The following is a 20609-nucleotide window of genomic DNA, read 5'->3' on the forward strand; positions in this document are numbered from 1 at the left end:
TGTTATGGGACTGAGGTCTGTGTCTTTAACGTCAGAACTGGCAACAGTCAAACGTAAACGTACCCAGAGAGGGGTGAGGCACAGACAGGATGGGCGGGCATTTACTGTCCAGAGCAATCTGCCATGTACAGTATATCCTTTTTATAAAGGGACTGAGAGCACAGTGACACAGAGACACAGAGAAAGACAGACGCAGACAGGCAAATAGATATACAGAAGCATTTGCATTGACTTTAATTGCTATGCATATTCCTTCTTCTTCTCTTTCTAAGCTGTCGATGTATGAACTGTCTCTCTGGGTTTGTTGCTAATTGCTTTTCAAAAAAAAAAAACATTTTCTAAGTTCCCAGAAGCTCTTAGGACGTGCTTCCAGTAACAAGGAAGAAAGAGTCTTTGAGATCTGATCTGCCTCTCCGAATCTCACACGCCCTGCTGGGCTTCCTGTACAGCCCCGCACAGCCCTCCTAGAGCCAGGGCAGGGCCTCCCACCCTAGAGCCAGGGCAGGGCCTCCCTCCCCCCCATACTCCCGACGCAACCACTGTATCACAGTCACTCTGTCAGTGATCTTAGTGCATAGCACCCTGAACCATGCCTCAAACCCCTCTCCTGTCTCTCTGTATACTGGAACTGCTGCATTTCTCCGTGCCCCTTTGCCACTGTGTTATTTTGTGAGCCAAAAAAAAGCTTCTACATTCAGTGGTAGAAATTTAAACACATATGAGGTGCTGCATCTAGAATTCTTAACTTGAGTTTCTATACTCGCCATACTGTGTTATACATGTATTTCATAGATAGCGGGAATAAACTGGCAGGTTGTGATATGTGTATAGTATATGCAACACATGTGAAATGCAACATATCAGGCTTTGCCATAAGCTAAGCACAGGTGCGCTTTGGAGGCGGGGAAGCAAAACGGTTTTAAATGCATTTACAGTATTTCAAAACAGACCACAAAAAAAGATGTAATTAATTGATAGGTTTAATTGGTTAAAGGTGCTTTGAATGCCGGCCTCGCCCAAGTTAACTGTTTTTGCTTATAACACGTTGTGGAGTTATGCTGCGGTTATTATAGCGGTGCGTGTGTTTATTTATTTGAGTGCAGTTTTATAACCCGCACTGTTAGCGCCGGTCTCCCCCTCAGCCCCGCTCCGTCTCGCGATGTTCCCGCCCCGCGGGACTTGGCCGCGCCGCCTGCAGTCAGCGCGCTGCAGCCAGTAGGATTCGGTCAGCGGGAGGGAGCGGAGCTTGGGGCTGTACGGAGAGACGGACGAAGGGCAGAAAACTCACTCAAAAGCACGTTAAAACGACACAGACCCGCCGAATAACACACCCAGAGACAGAGCAGAGCCCCGGGCTGAAGGAAGGGAGTCGCCACGGGTTAGTTTGCGGGTGTTCTACAGAGTGTTTCTCCGTGTTTTTCCCCCCCGTGTTTGTCAGGAGGGAGGAGGTGAATCGTACCGCCGCCATCTTTGGGACTGACTGCTGGAAGGGAGAGAGAGAGAGCGAGCCTGACCCGAGTGGGCTGTCGGGGAGGAGTTTACACACATTAAACATCAATAACGCCTCGCTTTACCAACAATAACACACAATAATCACGTTTGGCGTTAATAAAAACCGCGTTTCGGTTCCCGTCTCTTCCCCTGTATCGTTCAGTTTTGCCTGGATACCGGGGTAACTTTTCTTCCCTTTAACCCTGGCCTCTGGGACGGGTAAGTGTTTCAGTGTTATATAGATGTGTGTTTTTCTGTATATTTATATATTTAAAAAACCCGACACGTCAGTAGTGATAGGTGTAGGGGTTTGGAATGTCATGTTTTCTGCAGCAGTGCCGAGTTTAAAGGACGAGACTGTGGAAACAGTAGATTGTGTATCGCTGTTGCACTTGTTTTTGGTGTGTCCCACATTCCATAATTTTTGGTGCATTGCAACAGCATACAAGCTGCGTGTGTGTGCCTGTTTCCCTCGCATGGATACAATTATTTCAGTCAGGGATATATTTACCTTTTGATAACGAAGTACATTTAAAAAAAAAAACTGGCTCAAAAGATTGAAAATGTTTGTGTTTTTGTTTTTTTTAAATAAGCAACCCGCAACAAAAAATCTATATTTTTAAACCACTCCCTCCTTGCCTGCCCCCCGTGTCATGGCAAGGGAATGCTGTTTTTCTCACTATTATTAACATGCAGCAAACTAAAAAGAAGCGTATAGCGTCTGTGTGTGAGTGTTTTGATTTTTTGGTACCACGACGCGATGCCCCGCACACCACCCCAGCCCCCCTTCCTTTTATTTGGGAAATCGTCATTCTTGCCCCTCCTAGACCTTGTCATTGAATCTTTGTTAAATAAACGCTTTTGTTTTTTTTTTTTAACTCCTACTGGAGTAAGACTGAGCATAACATTGCTTATTATTGGTACACAGTTGTGGCCTGCATGCAGTGGAAATACATACATAACTAGGGACCCTCCTAATAATGTGGCTGGATCTGAAACAGAAGTCACACAGCATGGGAAGCATCCCATCCTAACTTCTGATAGCTACTTGCATTCGAATCCCGTGATGACCCATGTGGTCGCGGATTCCACAATACTGTGGGCATCGTTTTGGTGCAGCTACTGTTGGGTCACGGCTTTCTACGTCATGTATGTTCTCGCTTGCTGCTTCTAGTATGTGGGAAAGCGGTTGGTTTTTACATGACTTGAGAAAAAAAATAAAAATAACACAATACCCCCAGCTGATTGTGCCAGCGGGAAAGTAAATTCAAAGGCCGATGAGCTGGTATTTTATACTGTACTGATGCTAAAAAGGGTTCTTTTCTGTTAGTGAAACATTTTTTTGCAATGTCATGCAATCTATAGGTATATTTGACACATACTAATATCAATGTGGCCTATACATCTGGCAGGAGGAGTTGCTTTGGCTCCTGTTGTAATTTATTGTGGACTGCGTTGCTACAGGGCATTGCTGCTGCTTGTCATCATTCTCTTGGGGCGAGTATAGTGACAGACAGAATAGCAATCACAATTTTAATCTTAACTAAAGTTATTAAAAACGAAAGGAGGATGGATGACCTGACAACCCCACACCACCTCCCTCCCTCCTTCCTTAGAGTAAATCTAGAAACGCCGATGACAGCCACAGTTTATGCCCAGTTACCACCAGGACTGTCTTGGAAAAATCTTGTAAAAATTGCAAAGCACTGAATTGTTGTCCCTGGAGAATGCATATCTCCTGGTCAGAGACTTGGCGGTTGTCTTGCACAAGATGTCTGTCAGTAAATTCTCTTTCCCATTGAAATCGCAGAGAGAGAGGGTGCAGTGGCCTTCAGCCTCAATGATACAGTATGACATCCTAAATAGAGGAGCAGCTCCTGGAATCAAAACTGCTGTTCCAAATTGAAATCAAAACTTCAAACTTTTCTTGTTTGGCGGGGCCGCCTTAGTTAATGACTGACAGACCCAGCTCTTCTTGTAAATACCCTCATGGCAAAATAGAAATTGACATCGTTTTTCACTTACTGGTAGTTTTGGAGCATTGGGAATTGGGTTTTATTGCCACAGGTATTTTATTGAAAGCATACCATCAAGGTTTTGAAATCTATTTTCTTATCTTGGTGCTAGAAACATACTGCCCCCCCCCCATACTGTTGTAGATGTTCTTGTTATTTGCTTGTATTTTGTACATCAGCTGTGAAATGTGCAGATATTCCAAAGAAAAGAATAGATGAAAAGTTGCTGCTGCTGAAAAGTTGCTGGTACTAATAACTTCAGGTGTTGCAGCTAAATCTCATGCCAGTGGTCAAGCTGCCATCCGACCATGTGACCTGCGTCAAAGCCGCTAGAGCGCCACAGTTTATTTAAAGCCCTGTATTTGAAGTATTTGCATATCTTGAATGACTGTTTAAAACAGGTGAAGAACATTGGGACACTAAAGGGGGGAGGGGGGATCTGGTAATGTTAAAGCTAATAAGAGGTTGGTTTAAACTATTGGTAAGCAAAGCAGTATAATGTGTGTCACTCTATCAGTTATCCCCTCAAGTGAAACATAACCTATGTCTGTTTTACTTTTGAATTGAATCTGATTTTCTGTACTGTGTTCTTGTCAGTGGGATGAATACCCTCTGTCTTGACTGTAATAGAAATAGCAATGAACTAATATAACCCTGTAAAGATTTAGGTGAAGACTAAGATAAGCCTTTAAACCGGGATAGTGCTGTACTGTTGAATATTAGCTTGTAATAAAAGGCCCTCTTGCGCAGGAAGAGTAGCGCTCTGGTTGAATAGTGATGCTGACATGCTTTACGCTGTAATTGCCTTTGTGGACCAGCTGCTGGTTTGGATGTGTTGGATAGTTAAAGCAGTGCTAACTGAAGTGTGAAGATCCGTTTTCTTGCCTTCTTTCATAGCACCAGCAATATTATCACTCGTCCGTTGAAGGCGTTTTGGATATCTGTTGCGCTGTGGTTCAAATATTTGCATATCCTGAATAACAAGTGAAGAATAAAAACATTCTGTGAGGAGGGGGGGGGCGCGTAATAATAAAAACATTCTCGACACTAAGGGGGGGGGTAACCCCGCTAAGAAGTTGATTTTAAAGCATTACCACTCCTTTTAAGTTCTTAGTAAGGTATTGGCTACAGTATATCAGGCTGTGTTTAAGCTATTAATACTGCGGAAGAGAATCTGGCTTTCAGCTGGTTTTAAGACATTAAGACTTTACCTGCAATAGGGGCTGCCTGGGTCATTCCGTTTTGTTTGTCAAATGAGCTGGTTTTACATTCCAGTGAATCCTAAAGGTTTCTAATTGTAGTGTCAAACTGTATTGTTTGACCCACTCTTTCACAAACAGACATGATGACATTCATCAAAAGTTTACAAGTACATTATTTGTATCATATTACCCTCTTTTTATTACTAAACAAACCATCAACTCCCCTCTACATAGAATTACATTTGTGGGGGAAAGCAACACTCCGTGTGTGCGTTTTGTCAACTGTACATAAATCATTATCAAGTGTGTTAAGTGCATGCTCAGTTCTATTTGTATTCAGAATGGGAATTCCTGACATGCAAACAGAGTATTCCCAATACCAGAGCCGTATTTTAGATACGGCTATTCGGAATAGCATTGCTGGAATCACTCAATGGTATTCTGAACTGACCCACCTTCTGTGCCTCCGCTCAGGGCATTACACAGTGATCTCCCCACTGTCACACTCTCACATGTTTGAAACTTGGTTAGTACTTTCTTTACCACACGTTATTGAGATTGAGAATCTAGAGATGTATCGAGTAACCTGTGCTTCTCTCTGGGCTTTCTTGCACCTTGCTATGATTTTTTCATTTTTCTCCTAAAACTAGTGATGTTCCCAAGCAAATTACTTAAATTAGGAACTACAAATTCTATGTCGGCAAGGGTCACCTTGATTATACTCTGCCCCTCTCTTATCCTGTCTAGCTTCCTGTTAAGTGGCAGCATCACTAAATATTTTCTTGACTTAGTATTGGTTAATTGACTGGTTTATTGTCCATTTTAGTCGAATGGTAGTTTTCAGGTTGTACTGAGCTCCCAAGTGTCTGGCCATGTCCTTTGGTGTAGTTTATTGTGTAACTGCAACAGGAAGCTAGGTTTTAATTTGACCGGCTTATCTGGGGAAGTCCTCTTCCTGCATTAACAGTACACTGTGTGGCATCTCTTTTATTCCATAACGACGCAGGAGCCGCGCTGGTTCACTGTGAATTGCTGTGTTCAGGACATTCTCAAACATGAGGGCCTCAGCAGGGATCGATTCTCGTGCCTTGAGCAGGAAAGCAAGATTGAAAGTTATTACAGTCTGGGTTATTAAGTCATTCGGATGCTTTTTAACCCTTAACCTTGTTGTTGTTTTGTATTCTGCATCATCTTAGTTTTGGATTTCCCTGGTGTAGAATTACACATCCTCCACTCTGGCATGCTTAGAACTGTGAACTGCCAAAGCATGTGATCTTAGCGGGAATTATTCTTCTTTTGAGGGCAATCTAGCAGTGTTGATACCGTAGCAAAAGTGGCCAGACATTAGTGTATATGCAAATAGTTTACATTTTTCCTGACTACTACATGCTTTTCCTCCAGTTAAAAATAAAATAAAATAAATCAATTTCTGTGAATCCTGTCTTATCTGTCACAGTTTCTCTGTTAATTGATTTCAGGCTAAAGCACTCTGAAGTCAGCCTGTTGGAAGTACAGTGTTTGTTGTGCTCTTATCCAGTTGTCTTCTCTGAAAATGGGTCTGCAACATCTGCGTGACAGATGTGTTTGAGTAAGTACATTGCAGTATCTCAATGCAAACAACTCGCCACCTAGTAAGCAAATAGCCTGGTACATTTTTTGCTGCCTTGCTCCTGACCCTCTTCCCGAAGTGAGATTTGTGAGTTTTGTTTTACAATATTATGAGGAGGTGGAGGTGGAGGGGGTGGGCGGTGGTGTTTAAGCACTTTTTAAATTATGACCTGTTCCTGACAACATCACCGAACTGAAATATCGCAACATGGAATAATGGAGTGAATTAAAATAGAAGAAAAATAAAATAACATGCAGGAGTAACTGCTGATTTTGCAGGAGTAACTGCTGAGGGTACAAGCAGCTAGCACTGTAGTGGTTGTTAAGTTAATGACGTAACTCCTGTCTGGTACTGCAGTGGTAGGATGTTGTTGCCTTGGCGACAGTCTGCAAAGTTATGACATCATGCTGTGCAAGAACCTGAACTATAAATGGCTTTTCTCCAGGGGAGAGACTGCCATCACTTGAGGCTGAGTTCTATATTTATACCAGGCAGCAGTGACAGCACTGAGCTAACCCTCGCGGTCCTTCATCTGCTGGCCCCGTCTCCTATCTCCTCCTAGTGTAGTGCTTCGCCCCACTCCGGTCCTGTATCTAACTAGTTCAGACGTGGGCAGTGCCGGACCAAGAGGGTTAATATGTGTAATAAATTAATTTACTACTTTAGTATCTGGATGCAAGAACATGGTTGAAACAAAGACCTTCGCTGGAAGCGCCAACTTCACCTACACCTGATTTTCCCTGGCTAAAACTATACCTTTTATCAGGTAGGCAAAAGTTTGGGTAAATGCCTCTTAGTGATGCATTGAGTTCTAGCTAGAAAGCAGAGAAAGTTTCTGTGTTCTAGTTTTACCTCCTGGGCAGGGGTTGGGTGTAGGCTGTATTTTGTTTAAACTATAAGAAAGTCAAGTAGTGCGCCAATGTTTGACCACGTGTCTTAGTTTCCATTAGTTGTATCTCAGTTTATGGGAAGTGTTGTAAAGATGTGGATTAACTGCCTCACCTCGTCTGCCTGAGACTCACAGTAGCTGTGGGGGTGGTTAACTCCGGTCCTGGAGAGCCATGCTGTGTGTTATAGTTATAATTAATGGAACTATTCACTTTAAATCATTAAGGACCTGGCTGGAAGAAAGACCTGGGTAGGAAGGGCTAAGGTTTGCCTTCTCCTGTGTAGAATGTAATGAAACTTTATTTAGCAACTCAACTCCACTCTTTTGAACGCTGATTATCCTGAATTCATCTTGTTGAGTCAAATGGTTCTAAAACTGTGCTATTAATTTGCAGCCTACCCTGCCTCCTGCCTGCAGTTTAAGTACAGGCTGTCAGTGGCCCGTTCTGTCAGTCAGGGCTCACTGGAGCAGCTCTCCAACTCCCACTCCCACCCAGCTCTGCAGTCTGCCTCTAATTTTAGCTTCCATAGTGCAGTGCAAAGCTGGAGGCAGCTTCCAGGCAGGTTTAGGAAAAGTACAGCTTTTGAGATTTTGAAATCCACGTCCCTGTTCTTTATTAGTTTTAGTACCTTGCCTTTGTGCTGCATGATCATAATCCAGTTAAGAGAACTTGTTTTTATAAAGCTAAACAATAAGGTGGTCAGGGTAGTGCAGTTGGTTGATTTACTGTAAAACCTTCTTCCTTATTAAACCTTTCATGTTTCTGAGCTTTGCAGCTGACCACAGTCTCTTCCGGCCCCCACATACAAGGCAGCTTCTTGACAACTGGCTGTCTGCAGTAGGATGGGAGCAACTGTTTACCCCGCTGCAGGACGCTGGTCTGTAGCAAAGCTACCAGTTGGCTGGCTTAAGAGATAATGGCCATTTGATTCACTCTGAAACAGGCTGCAGCCGTACATGCAATATGAGATTTGAAGCTTTAGGATAGAGGTGTCAAGTTTTTTTAAAAGGTTTACTTTAATCCTACAAAATGAAGTGAAAGTGTAGTGCTGAGGAACAAGCTCTGTGTGCTTCAAAGACCTTTCCTAGCAGCCCTGTGTTCAAAGCCCCAGAGACCTGCTTCACGCCCTCCTCTCTCCTACACTGACTCACCACACAGGCAGACGGGCTCCTAGCGCAGCAGGCTGACTCATACAGTCTTGGGGATCATTGATGGTGAGAGACTGCAGTACCTCTCATCTGAATAGGCTGGAGAGTGGAAGCTAGCAGGTTTGACACCTGACCTGGCTGGCTCAGAGCATCTGGTTTTGAGTATCTCAGTGGTTAGAGCATGGGGCTGCTGTGTGAAAGGTATTGGGGTTGAATCTGTTAGTGTGCTGGACTGCAGTGTGAAATGTAGTAGGTTGGAGTAGCTCAGTGGTTAGAGCATGGGGCTGCTGTGTGAAAGGTTGGAGTTGAATAGATCAGCTGATCGTGTTACGCTGCAGTGTTTAAGAGCACTTTATACAAAACTTTTGTTATTGTAATAAATTAAATAAACATCTAGGAACTGGCAAGTCAAAGCATGTTCTGTCCAGGACTGCAGTAGTCATGTGTCCTCTTGCAGCACTTCCCTAAAATTACTCAAGACCATGAAGTACTACAGTGGATAACAATACCACTGTTGGGGTCTGGTTATATGAGTCACTTTGTGCAGATTGTACTGCAGACAGTCATGTGCATATCATCATCTGAGGATCAACAGGCTGAGTTAACCCATGAAACTCACAGAGGATTTACAAACATCTGAATGAATAAATAAACAAAGAGTACAGAAATATAATGTTTGTCTAGATATGCTAAAAGTGAGCGTCATCTTGTGGTTTTTGGAAATACATATTTTTCTTATTAGTCAAATAAAAGATATTAATTGGCACTTTCCTGTCTTGGACCAATACCAAAATACATGTTGGATAAATGCACTTTATTTTAATGCTTGTGGTAATGATAAAGACCTAGTGGTAAACTTGTGTTCCTCCTGGCTTAAGAGATAATGGCCATTTGATTCACTCTGAAACAGGCTGCAGCCCTACATGCAATATGAGATTTGAAGCTTTAGGATAGAGGTGTCAAGTTTTTTAAAAGGTCCTAGTGGTAAATTTGCGTTCCTCCTGTATTCTGTCTCTGTGTCTCCGTTCCCCCGCTCCCTTCTCTTTTCTGTCAGCTGTTCCTGACCCTGCCCTGCAGCCCTCGTGATGCCGCAGTGTTTAAGACAGCGTGTAAATCAAACTGCATAAACCCTGGCAGCAGCGCGGTGCATCAATCACAAACATGTCCCTGTGCAGGTTTAGTCATGCTGAAACAGAGAAGCAGCAGCCTTAAGGTGTTTCCCACAGCCATTTACAGAAAGGTTTTTCGTTTGTTGTTTACATAGAAAGTTGTTATTGTATAAGCCCATGTAGACAATATCAGCTCTAGTGCTGTTACCTGGGAAATGTTTGCAGTACAACAAGCAAGCTGGGTAAGTTTTAAGGTACTGCTGTAATGTAGTACTGTCTAAATCAGGGGTCTCCAAGCCTGGTCCTGAAGGGCCGCTGTCCCTCCTGGTTTTTGTTCCAGCTGTACCCTAAATTACTTAATTGTACCAATTAAACTTCCAATAAGCACTTAATTGGTCCAATTAAGTAATTTAGGGTACAGTTGGAACAAAAACCAGGAGGGACACCAGCCCTCCAGGACCAGGATTGGAGACCCCTGATCTAAATGATCAGTCTATACCAGGGGTGTTCAATCACAGTTCTGGTGGGCCATTCCACTCCAGGAAGAGTTCAGATGATATGGAAACCCACCCTTTTAAACTGAACGTTCCTTCAATGGAGAATGTCTTTCATTTAAGTTTGGGACAATAGTCGATTTACAGGCCTGTTTGTAATATCTGGGAAGCTGAACATCTGTATCGTCCTTATCTTTAGGACATGAACCTTAACAAATGCTGACAGTCTGAGCAGTTCTCCTATTCACAAAATCACTATTTATTTTGGTTCTTCGGGGAACACTAGCAGAAAGTAGCATACGTACATTTTAAACACAGATTATTAAAAAGACAAATGACCAAATATAGTAGCATTTACTCCCATGCAAAGTTCACTCCATGTTCTATTAAAGAAATGGAAATGTTGCAGAACTTGCAAGAAGCACTGAGTTCAGTTATGTCTTGCATATCCATTTAGTCCTGTTTTTAATTTTTAATTATTCCATTTTAAAATCCAGTGAAGGGAATAAGTCGCTCTGTATCTAGAGAGACAGTTATTATCCATTTGTGATTAACTGTCGTTATGCCATTCTTTACCGCCAGTTATTGAGTGTCAGAATCCGGAGATATTTAAATGACCATGTCAATATGTAGGCTATGTACTGAATGGTGTGTACGGTAGGGTATGGGGTGGTCCTACCTTTTCATTGTACTGGTAACTGCAATTTTGTATTTACAGTGACGTTACTAGCAAGCATGCTGTTTAAAATGACCGTTTTGTGTTTTTCTTGTTAGGTGTGCATTTAGAGTAAATGCAGAGTGAATTCAGCTCGGTGTTGTCTTGTATTTGGGGGCTGGTCTGGTCTTGGGAGGCGAGCACTGCAGTTGTACTGAAGCAGAGTGGAGTCAGTCGGTGCTGTGGTGCTCTGTTCACTCGTTCTCTCTCCACATTCTCCTTATCTCCCTCCCTCTGGCTGGGCTTGGCAGCCAGCTTGAAAACATTTCTCCTGACTCGCCAGCAAACTTCACTCCCTTACTACGGAAGGGAAAAGGGCTCAGGCAACAATAAAAGCTAGATGTTTCAGAACTCCTATTCATTCTTTTGTTAGGATTGATTTATTTATTTATTTATTTATTTATTTATTTATTTATTTATGTATGTATGTATGTTATCCTGAACTATTCTAGGATGCACTGTTTCAAGGGAGACCAGCCGGGGAATCTCCTGGGATTGTGTTACATGGAAATGAGGCACTAGAGGTGTGTTGGAGAGCTGTTTGGCATTCAGCCCCTCTTGTAATAGTCAGTGTGTCTGTCAACCAGCAGCGAGAGCCACGTGCAGCTGAGTGTGTGTTTACTGGAGGGCTGCATGTTGCTTTATTTCACAATCACCTCTTCTCTTGCAAGCAGTTAGACTGCACTGAGATAACCAATGTAACAGGGCGGAGGCTGGGCACGAACCAGTGACCCTGTGCACTGCAAGCGAGCATTTGAAGCACAATACAGAAGGCTGGCTCATCAGTATGTGTGGATTTTAGAGCTTTTAACCTCATCTCATCTCACCAACAAGGTACATGACATCATCTGTAACGGCAGAGTATCACACAACACTGCCCGTTACACTAACAGTGAAGAGAGTTTTAAGATTGGCTGTTCCAGTTTGAATTTGGGTAAGAACAGTAAATGCTGATCTTATAAAGTACAAGTCAAAAGTGTACTTTTAACACTGAACACATACAGTAATTCAGTCGGCCAACAGCCATATACGCTCAAAACCTAAATGCTTAGCCTAGTTATTGCATGTCAATTTAATCCGGAGTTTACATACTGGATACTTCCTATACACTAGTGTCTATTTTTAAGATCTAAACCGAGGCGGATCTCAATACTCCACGCCCTAAAAGGTGTGCTTTTATTACTCTATTTGTATTATCTTAATACAAAAACCCACATGCAGTCGTCTTGTTTTGCTGTGCAACCAGTGTGCAGCGTCATTGAAATGGAAGGGTGTTGTGTCTGCATTGGCACCCTGTTGCTGCTGTATACAGTCCCACACAGTCGCTCTCACTCTCTCCTACACTTGCACCTGACACCTGTTGTAGCTGCTGCTCCGCTTCTGCTCACCCACCTGCTGCTGTAAAGTGGAAATCCAGGGATTTACTGCTGAAGAAAATCTAAATGCACGGCGAGCATGTATTCTTTTACTCCTGGACTCCCCCTCTCCGTGTTCTGGCTGCTTCCTCTATGGGTAATCCCCCCCTCTTTGTTTCTATTTCTCTTTCTCTCCTCTCCCACACTTTCTCGCAGTGTTTTTCTTGTGACCTCTAAAGCTGCACTCCACTTCTTGTCCCTCTCTCCACTCCCCTGCTTCTCCATCTCTGTTTTGGCTACAGCCCCAGTAAGGCACCAGCGCACTTCTTATCTTTGAGTTCCTGCCCAATATTTCTCTCTCTTGCACTCTCACACTGGGGGTGGGGCGGAGGATTCAATTAACTTTTAAATTAGCGCATTACACAGAGACTGCGGAGAGTTTTTCAATCAGAACAGAATCAATCATCATCAATACGAGGGACTTCAACGCATCAGACCTGAACCGATGACCTCTGCGGATTGTGATTAAATCGGCTCATAGTAAGACTTGCAGTGGCTCAGTGCTGTGGTATCTTCAGTTTAATCCTTATGCTATTTAAAAAAAAGAAAAAAGCAGCAGACAAACATGATGACGTGGTACATTTTTGGTGCTTGTTGTCAGTCTCTGGAATCCAAAAGATTTGTATCCTGGAGTTTTTTAAAATGTATTTTTAAATCTAAGCTGCTTCCAACCCAGGTGTACCCCCTTTTCCCAAGGACAACCTGTTTTTGCTGTCTGCAACACTGCTGTTCAGAACTAATGCCTACACTAGTGCTGCCAAGGACCACGTGCCAATTTCATTAGAACAATGTAAGATTATTGAAACAAAGCCAGCCGTGTTTAACGAGTGTGTATCGAGCCGTGTCTGCATGGAAGTTGCAATATTTGTGTTAGTTTTCATGTATAGTAGGTAGTGTGCAGTTGTGGTTTTCTAGGACTTTTTGGCAGCCAGGGCTTGCAATTGTAGGACTGTTTTGTAATGCTGTAATCTTAATTTATTGCATTTTGAATGGTATTTTTAGTGTGCGAGTCATTAAGCCTCCAGTTTCTTTGAGATACTTAATTCCACTATTTATTTTTTTAACCATAACTTTTAAACATTCGTTCATTCAAAACCTTTGAGGAATAAGTATCCAAATGTTTAGTTAAACTCTCTCTTTCTTTGTATTTATTTCTTTCCACTTCTTTTCAATTGTCTTGCTCCTTGTTTCTTTCCCAAAGCCTGTCACATGTGACCCTCCCCACCCCACCCCCTCTCATGAACAGATGCACAGAGCCGTGCCTGTCGGGAGGGTTGCAGTTGCCTCTGCTGTAGACAATGTCCTTTTTGTGGGACCCTGCCAGAGCAGCAGCATGAGATCATCCCTGGTCCTCCCAGAGCATTCCTTCAGCACAGCACAGAGCTGCCAGGGCAGGGGCCTGTTCTCTTGTGAGCTCACTGGCTGGAATAGCTTAGCAAGAGTAGCCTCCCTTTGCCCTGCCTAGCACTGCTGCTGCTGCAGGAGCCATTGTCTATTGTGTGTGTCTGTGTGACTGCAGCTAAAGCACAACACTTGTTGCATTATGTTGTGTTTTCACTGTCGAACCCACCCACCCAGACCTGTTTTTGTATTTTTTTTTTTTTTTTTTGGATTCGTAATTAGTGCTGGGACAAACCATTGCGTACATCAAGAATAAAATCAAACACTAGAACAGGAGCAAACTTTTTTTTTGTTTGTTTTGGTTATTTTTGTTTCAAAATTCAAACCAAGATTGAGGAATTATTTTAATGATGTAGCTGAAAATAATGTAGAAAAGAAATCCCTTGTTATATAAACCTGGTAGATTGTGAAGTTACAAAGAACAGAAACGCTGTTCCATTCAGTAGAATACGGGATACTCTGTTTATTTCAGGAGTCTCCTGCATCTTTTTGGTATAATCGTTTATTAATTGTTATATGAATGTTGTCACCTCTCAGTACATTTCAAGCAGTGTTTGTCTAAAGATTAACTACTTTGTTTTTAAGCTTCCCTGGCTTGCATTTTGAATGTCAAAAGAATTAATTTGCCATGCTTTAGGAATCCAGTTTGAAAGCAGAAATGAAAGTGGTCTTGAATTCATATTTTCTGGAGTAGCTTTGACTAGGCAGTGAGAAGTTTAAGCGGCTGCACAGCCGCAGCCTCACAGCACCCTCTTGTTTTCCCCTCTCGACGGTCGCGCCTTCCTTCCTGATTTCAGCTTTTCCTGAAGTTGCAGGATTCTGTCTGGGAGCTGATTTCCACAAGCACAGAGCAAGAGATCGACATTGTATACTTATTGAGAGTTTTGTTTTGTTCATTTGTTTTAAAATTACTTTGACAGGGGCTTTCAATTGGGGGTACTTCTACAGCGAACAGATTTGGTAACCGGAACTGGTGGCAGCAATCTAAACTTGTACTTTAAAAACTAAAAAAAAAAAAAAGTTTTCTTTATACACAATGCAATGGGATGAATAAGTGATGTGCAAGTGGTACCCTTTGATTTAAAACAGGGTTTGCTGGAATGTTTGGGGGTTGTGGGGGGAGGGGGTTGCTGTGACTGCACAAAATCACATGGTGGCCACATTTGAGAAACACTGTTCTATGTTCCTGAAACTTTAAGAGGACAATGCTATTTGTTTTCTGTTGTAACTTTTTGTCGCCCCCCCCCCCCCCCCCATGCTGTTGCTTACATCTCCTCTCTCTCTCCTATCAGGTGCCCATGCTGAAGAGGCCTCGCTCCTGCAGATGAGCCAGCGGTCGGGGCGGCAGCGCAGTCGCACACCCAGATAGCTGTGCTCTGCCAGGCAAGGAGGAGGGAGGATGCCGTCTACCAGCCGAGCAGGGAGCCTCAAGGACCCTGATATCTCAGAGCTATTCTTCAAGGAGGATCCCGAGAAACTCTTCACAGACCTGCGGGAGATCGGCCATGGCAGCTTCGGGGCCGTCTACTTTGTATGTTCATCTCTCTGTACATCTGTGTGTGTGTGTGTGTGTGTGTGTGCGCAACTCTCCAGAGCCAGATTTAAAGCTTTTATACCAGCTTGTTACAGATTATGCCTCTGTGTATCCATGTTTGCATAGTATGTGCATTCTTTTACTATTGAAGGTGTATTTGCCTCGACAAACGTTCTGTTTTCAAATTCATACTATGATTCTGAGTTTTGTTGATCTTGGTGTGTAGGCTCATTGTTTGACTTTCTATTTTACTTTTTTTTTTTTTTAATGTAAAATTTTTCCTTTTCTCTCCGTTTCCTCAACAGGCACGCGACGTGCGCACTACGGAGGTGGTGGCTATCAAGAAGATGTCCTACAGTGGCAAGCAGTCCAATGAGGCGAGTTTCACAGATTGTAGCCCCGAATAATCAAGAGTAAATGGGGATGGGAGAAACAAAGAATACTTAAAAAAAAAAAAAAAAAAAAAAAAAAAAGCATGGCTAGTGGGCCGGTGGGTTTTGAATCTGACAAAGTGAAAAAAAGTGGTTTGGGGTTCTCAGCCTTGTCTACTGTGGATGGAGTTGAATTATGAATTAAAGTGGATGAAGTGAAATAAACTGCTGTCCTGATGGTGCCTGTGTTTTTATATTTACAGAAATGGCAAGACATAATCAAAGAAGTGAAGTTTCTGCAGAGGATACAACACCCCAACAGTATAGAATACAAAGGCTGCTATCTGCGGGAACACACGGCATGGGTAAGGCATGGGCGGGTTTGAGTGAGAGAGCAGGGCCGGTCAGAGGTGTGCACGGTGCATGGCTGGGGAGGCAGCGTGGGCGGTGCGTATTGGTTTGTGATCTCCGTGTCTCTCTTTCCTATTGCAGCTTGTGATGGAGTACTGTTTGGGGTCCGCTTCAGACCTGCTGGAGGGTAAGCTTATTTCTTGCTTTTCTGTTTTCGAAAACATAATCGCAGGCCATTGTAAGGGGGGGTACATTTGATGAAAGCAAGACATTAATTGCTGGTGAAAGGCAAGGGACTAGCGGCACTGGTTACAGACAGTGTGGGCAGAGGTTGACGGAAGCTTCCTCATAAAGCAACTCCAATAGACCAAAATATGTAGGAGGTCCTTTTGAAGTGTGCTACAGTCGGTTCAACATAAATTGACCCGTGCTTGAGGGTGGACAGTAAGCCTAAGCTAGGGTCCATTTCGAAGCAGTCATCGTAAACATAGAAAAGCTAGATCTGAGTAGTGTTACAAATTATTTTGTATTATTATCACACAATCTTGCTGCAAAAAATGTATAGATGTCCTTTGGTCACAAACCTCCTGCTGAAAAAGTGGCATTACCTGTCAAATCCATTTGCAGAGGGAAAGTCGTTGTTTTTGGAGATTTGGTATAAAAACAAACACGTCAAATTAATTTTTGCTTAAAAAACCCCCAAAAAAACACCATCTAATTTGTACCGTTGTTATTGCAACAAAAGAGTGACAATTGAACAGAAATATTCATACAAGCTTCAACTAGTAGAGGAACAAATCGAAAATATCATGTAAATTCTGACACTCACTCGGTCAAGTGATGCGTGTACTGACAGCGATGAAAACATAGATGGAAACCCGATTTTGATATCTTTTCCAGCGACTTCAATAGCACTGAATGCCCGAAACGGGAGCCAAACAGGTAAGTTAATAAACTTCATTAATTTTCACAGATTAAAAAATATATATATATATATAATCACAATAAAATGTTGTTTTATATTTATACATACTGGTCAGATTACTGGTGTAGATTACTGGCCAGCAAAAGTAACTCTGCAGGTACAGATGGGATAGGTTATTGATCTTGTTACAGTGAAGCGAGAAACAAGACCTTTTTGGCATAAGCATTTTAAAAAGTTTACGCCAGTCCTTTCTGTTACCTTATCCCTTCTGCTGGTCTGGCAGACCAGTGTAGTATTTCTCTGTAGTTATATTTTACTCTTGCATAATCAAGTCCAGAATATGATTGTAGGATATTACTTTTGTAGGACTGTATGCTTTAAAAGCTGTGCTCTCCCTTGCGGACAGTGCAAGAATAACATAACATAATTTCCCAATATCGGCAATATTCATAATTGAAGTGAAATTTCATAAAAACAGAATACGCATATTGGCCAGCAACCCACGTGCCCCCACCCCCCAAAAAATGTTACAAAGTTTGAGTGCATCTTTTGGTTCAATTTATGTTGACCGAGTTATATGTCTAGTGTGCTACAGTTTAAACAGTCTAAAAATGCACACTCCACTAGAACACAGGCAATAAGGGTCCTCTCAATACAGTCTATATTTTGGTCTATACCAATATGTTTCTCTGCCATTCAGTCCTGGCCTGGGTTGTGCTGAATTGTGGTGGTTTTGTTATGCTGTGTAAGTAAAACTTAGCAGAAACTAAATCCGCAAGCTTCACCTTGTCAGTGGGATGTTCCCACTGATGAATGCATTTGCAGAAACATTTGTCTGCATGTCTTAGTTTCTTTTTAAGTTTTACCTCTGAACTTCTGATGGGAGTGTTTGGAGTTAGCCATGTGGAGACCATTTTAGTGGCTCCATCATGCTGGTTAAAAAAAAAAAAAAAAAATTGACATGTGTTTTCCCTTTCCTTGTCTCTCTTTTTTTTTTTTTTTTAGTTCACAAAAAACCTCTGCAGGAAGTGGAAATAGCAGCCATAACCCATGGTGCTTTGCAGGGATTAGCCTACCTTCATTCCCACAACATGATTCACAGGTGAGTGCTGTGTGAAAGACCGTCCCGGAGCAGAGGGCAGTCTCAGACACTGACGCCAAGGTTTTGTGCAGGAGTGTATTACTCAGAGAAACTATGAATGAACAGCCAGATCAACACCATGCATATGCTGTGTAACGCATGTTTGCTTGATGGTGTTTTTTGTAACGATGACAGTACAGTGGTGGTGATGATTTAACCAAATGTAACGTTTTGTATTATTTCAGTAGTTTTGGCGCATTAGTAAACTGTTATAGCTGTACACATTGGGAAACGTATGGGGTACAAAATTCTAAAACGCAGTGGCTGCAAAGTTGGGTTGGGGATTAGGGAGATTTCACACTATATAAATAGTTATTAATATTACACCTCCGAGTTCTCTCAAAACTATACTTTAAATTGACCAGTTTCACCTTTCGTAGCTCGTGGTTGTGTCACTTTATTAAAGCTGTGGTGGGCACGGACACTCTCCTCTGTCTTCCTTAGAGATATCAAGGCCGGGAACATCCTGCTGACGGAGCCTGGTCAGGTGAAGCTTGCTGACTTCGGCTCTGCCTCCATCGCCTCTCCTGCCAATTCCTTCGTGGGGACTCCATATTGGTAAGAGCAAGAGGAGGAGGAGCGTGTCCATAGGGCACAGCAGAAAGAGACACATTCAATTGAAGCCATACTTCTAGCGTTTTTTGGAAACAGCAAAGACTGTGATTTGAAGTTTGTGCTTGCAGCTAATGTTATCAGGTCCTTGCGCGCACGGATGGATTGAGTTGATCTGATCAGCAGAACGATTAGAATCAGTTCCTCAGCAATTGAAAACATTACATTAGACCAGCTTGTCTATCACACCTGTTTACTGTGAAGAAATGGCAAGGAATGAAAAAAAAAAAGAAATAAATAAAATGCGATGTCAACTTTATGTACTATTTATTTCGGGAATAAACAAAACAACGTTTAACTTGAACTGTTATTTGGCATCCTTTGTTTTGTAGCAAATTCACTGGGGTAAAGTAAGTCCAACACAACTTATTCTTTACTCCTGGGATATTTTTCTGCTTTAACGTGTTACATATTGTAACGTCTTGATGTAAAGTAAAGGCACACACACACGGACCACATCCCCTGCCCCTGCTGCTGTGCTGTCTCCTGCCTGCATTCTGAGCAATATAATGGCTTTTATTACTTTTTGAAAACAAACAAATATTTAAATAAGCGGATATCCGAACATGAAAATCCAGTGTTTGTCCCAGCACTAGATGGAACTGGTATTTAAATCTACTGTGGATTAACCAGGTATTATGTTCTTGCACACCTGCTCCCCCAATAGTTTTAATACATCTTGTGAGCTGTGCAGCGCTCTAGATTTTCAGTGGAGTGGATTAATTCGCGCCCTGTTTCTGTTGTAAACGTAGTGATTGTGTCTGTGTGTCCGATTCCCTCCTCTGACAGGATGGCCCCAGAGGTGATTCTTGCCATGGATGAAGGGCAGTATGATGGGAAGGTGGATGTCTGGTCTCTTGGAATTACATGCATTGAATTAGGTGAGGTCTCTGTCTCCTGTAGGGGCTGCAAACGGCAGGTGTGTTTATTAGAGAGGGACGCCACAATCTCTGAGGTAGCTCTTTCTCTTGTTCTCTCCTTTTCTCTCTCTCTATCACTCTGTTGTCTTTCCCACGTGAGGGGGTGCCTGGGTGCATGAGATGTGTTTCTGTCCTCTGACTTGCAAGTGTCCCGGCACGGCATGGGCATTCTTTATAATAATGATCTCCACAAGCTGTGGACGTAGGTTGTGGTGAGATCTACTTTGTGTTTTTTAATATTAGGAATATTTCTTAATCTGGAATCTGAGGTTAGTTGACTTGTCAGACCAGTTGCTGTTTTTATTTGATACTTTATTTTTGTGTTGTCTGCATTGAAATTATGCACAATGCTTACGTTTTTATAGACTGAGGAGGCTGACCTCCCCTCTCCTAGAATAAGGGAACTGAGGTTCCTTTTTTCAACACCGGACAGGAAGCTGAGGCAGAGATCTGAAGAGGGTCTGTTTTGTGATTGCTGACCAGTCCTGTTGAGCACTAGGTCAGTGCTGTGTGTCTTCATGGTTTTAACTCTTCTCTTTCTGTTCTGGTTTCAGCGGAGAGGAAGCCCCCCTTGTTTAATATGAATGCAATGAGTGCCTTATATCACATAGCTCAGAATGAGTCTCCAACACTGCAGTCCAATGAATGGTTGGTATAAAGGGTTTTATTTTGTTAGGTGCGTGTATCTTGTTTAGCAGCATGAACAGAAAACTATGTAATATATATGAAGTGTGTTTTTTTAAATCCTGGTGATAAATAACTATAGTAGAATAGTTTTTTGTATCTAATTAATGATGCTGGGACACTGTAGATTTACAAGTCTGTTAAATGTGGTCAGTGAGATTTCTCATAATAGGCTAATGCTAGGATCAATGGTTAACACTAGGGCCTATCATATATTGACCTGCAGTCATGATTTTATTTTGTGTGTATTCTGTCCACCCCCCCCCACCCCCCCAGGTCAGAATATTTTCGAAACTTTGTCGACTCCTGCCTTCAGAAAATTCCCCAGGACAGACCCAACTCTGAGGAGCTCCTGAAGGTGAGTGTAGCCTGAACGGAAGCAGATACAGATATTACTCACTCCTCTACTAGGAGGCAGTTAGAGCAGTTGCCTGTAGGCAGTGTCACAAAAAGCTGCTTTTGTCCTGCTTGGTTTTAATTAACATGTTATATCCAAAACAAAACTGGAATTGGAGAATGCCATTAGTGTTCTTAGTTTTGTTTAGTTTATCTGATTTGACTGTGCCAGTTTCTGTTGCCTGT

At 42.5% G+C, this 20609-nt stretch overlaps 1 protein-coding gene across 5 annotated transcripts in view; it reads left to right on the top strand.

Annotated features, from left to right (window-relative positions):
• Positions 1 to 20609, top strand: part of LOC117429567 (serine/threonine-protein kinase TAO1) — a 35871-nt gene that overhangs the window by 2580 nt on the left and 12682 nt on the right. Inside the window, exons 1-11 of one of the 5 annotated variants that reach the window (XM_059000593.1) lie at positions 1106 to 1710; positions 14782 to 15020; positions 15329 to 15400; positions 15658 to 15759; positions 15887 to 15932; positions 16646 to 16687; positions 17676 to 17772; positions 18256 to 18369; positions 19213 to 19304; positions 19898 to 19991; positions 20304 to 20385. In XM_059000593.1, coding sequence (XP_058856576.1) covers positions 14889 to 15020; positions 15329 to 15400; positions 15658 to 15759; positions 15887 to 15932; positions 16646 to 16687; positions 17676 to 17772; positions 18256 to 18369; positions 19213 to 19304; positions 19898 to 19991; positions 20304 to 20385 — 873 coding nt within the window. In that variant the 5' untranslated portion in view covers positions 1106 to 1710; positions 14782 to 14888. Of the gene's footprint in view, positions 1 to 1105; positions 1711 to 6277; positions 6297 to 14781; positions 15021 to 15328; positions 15401 to 15657; positions 15760 to 15886; positions 15933 to 16645; positions 16688 to 17675; positions 17773 to 18255; positions 18370 to 19212; positions 19305 to 19897; positions 19992 to 20303; positions 20386 to 20609 lie in introns of those variants that run through there. The other 4 variants (XM_059000595.1, XM_059000594.1, XM_059000596.1 and 1 more) reach the window with 4 other exon arrangements.

Source organism: Acipenser ruthenus, chromosome 26 (assembly GCF_902713425.1).
Source record: "Acipenser ruthenus chromosome 26, fAciRut3.2 maternal haplotype, whole genome shotgun sequence".
Classification (NCBI taxonomy): Eukaryota; Metazoa; Chordata; class Actinopteri; order Acipenseriformes; family Acipenseridae; genus Acipenser; species Acipenser ruthenus.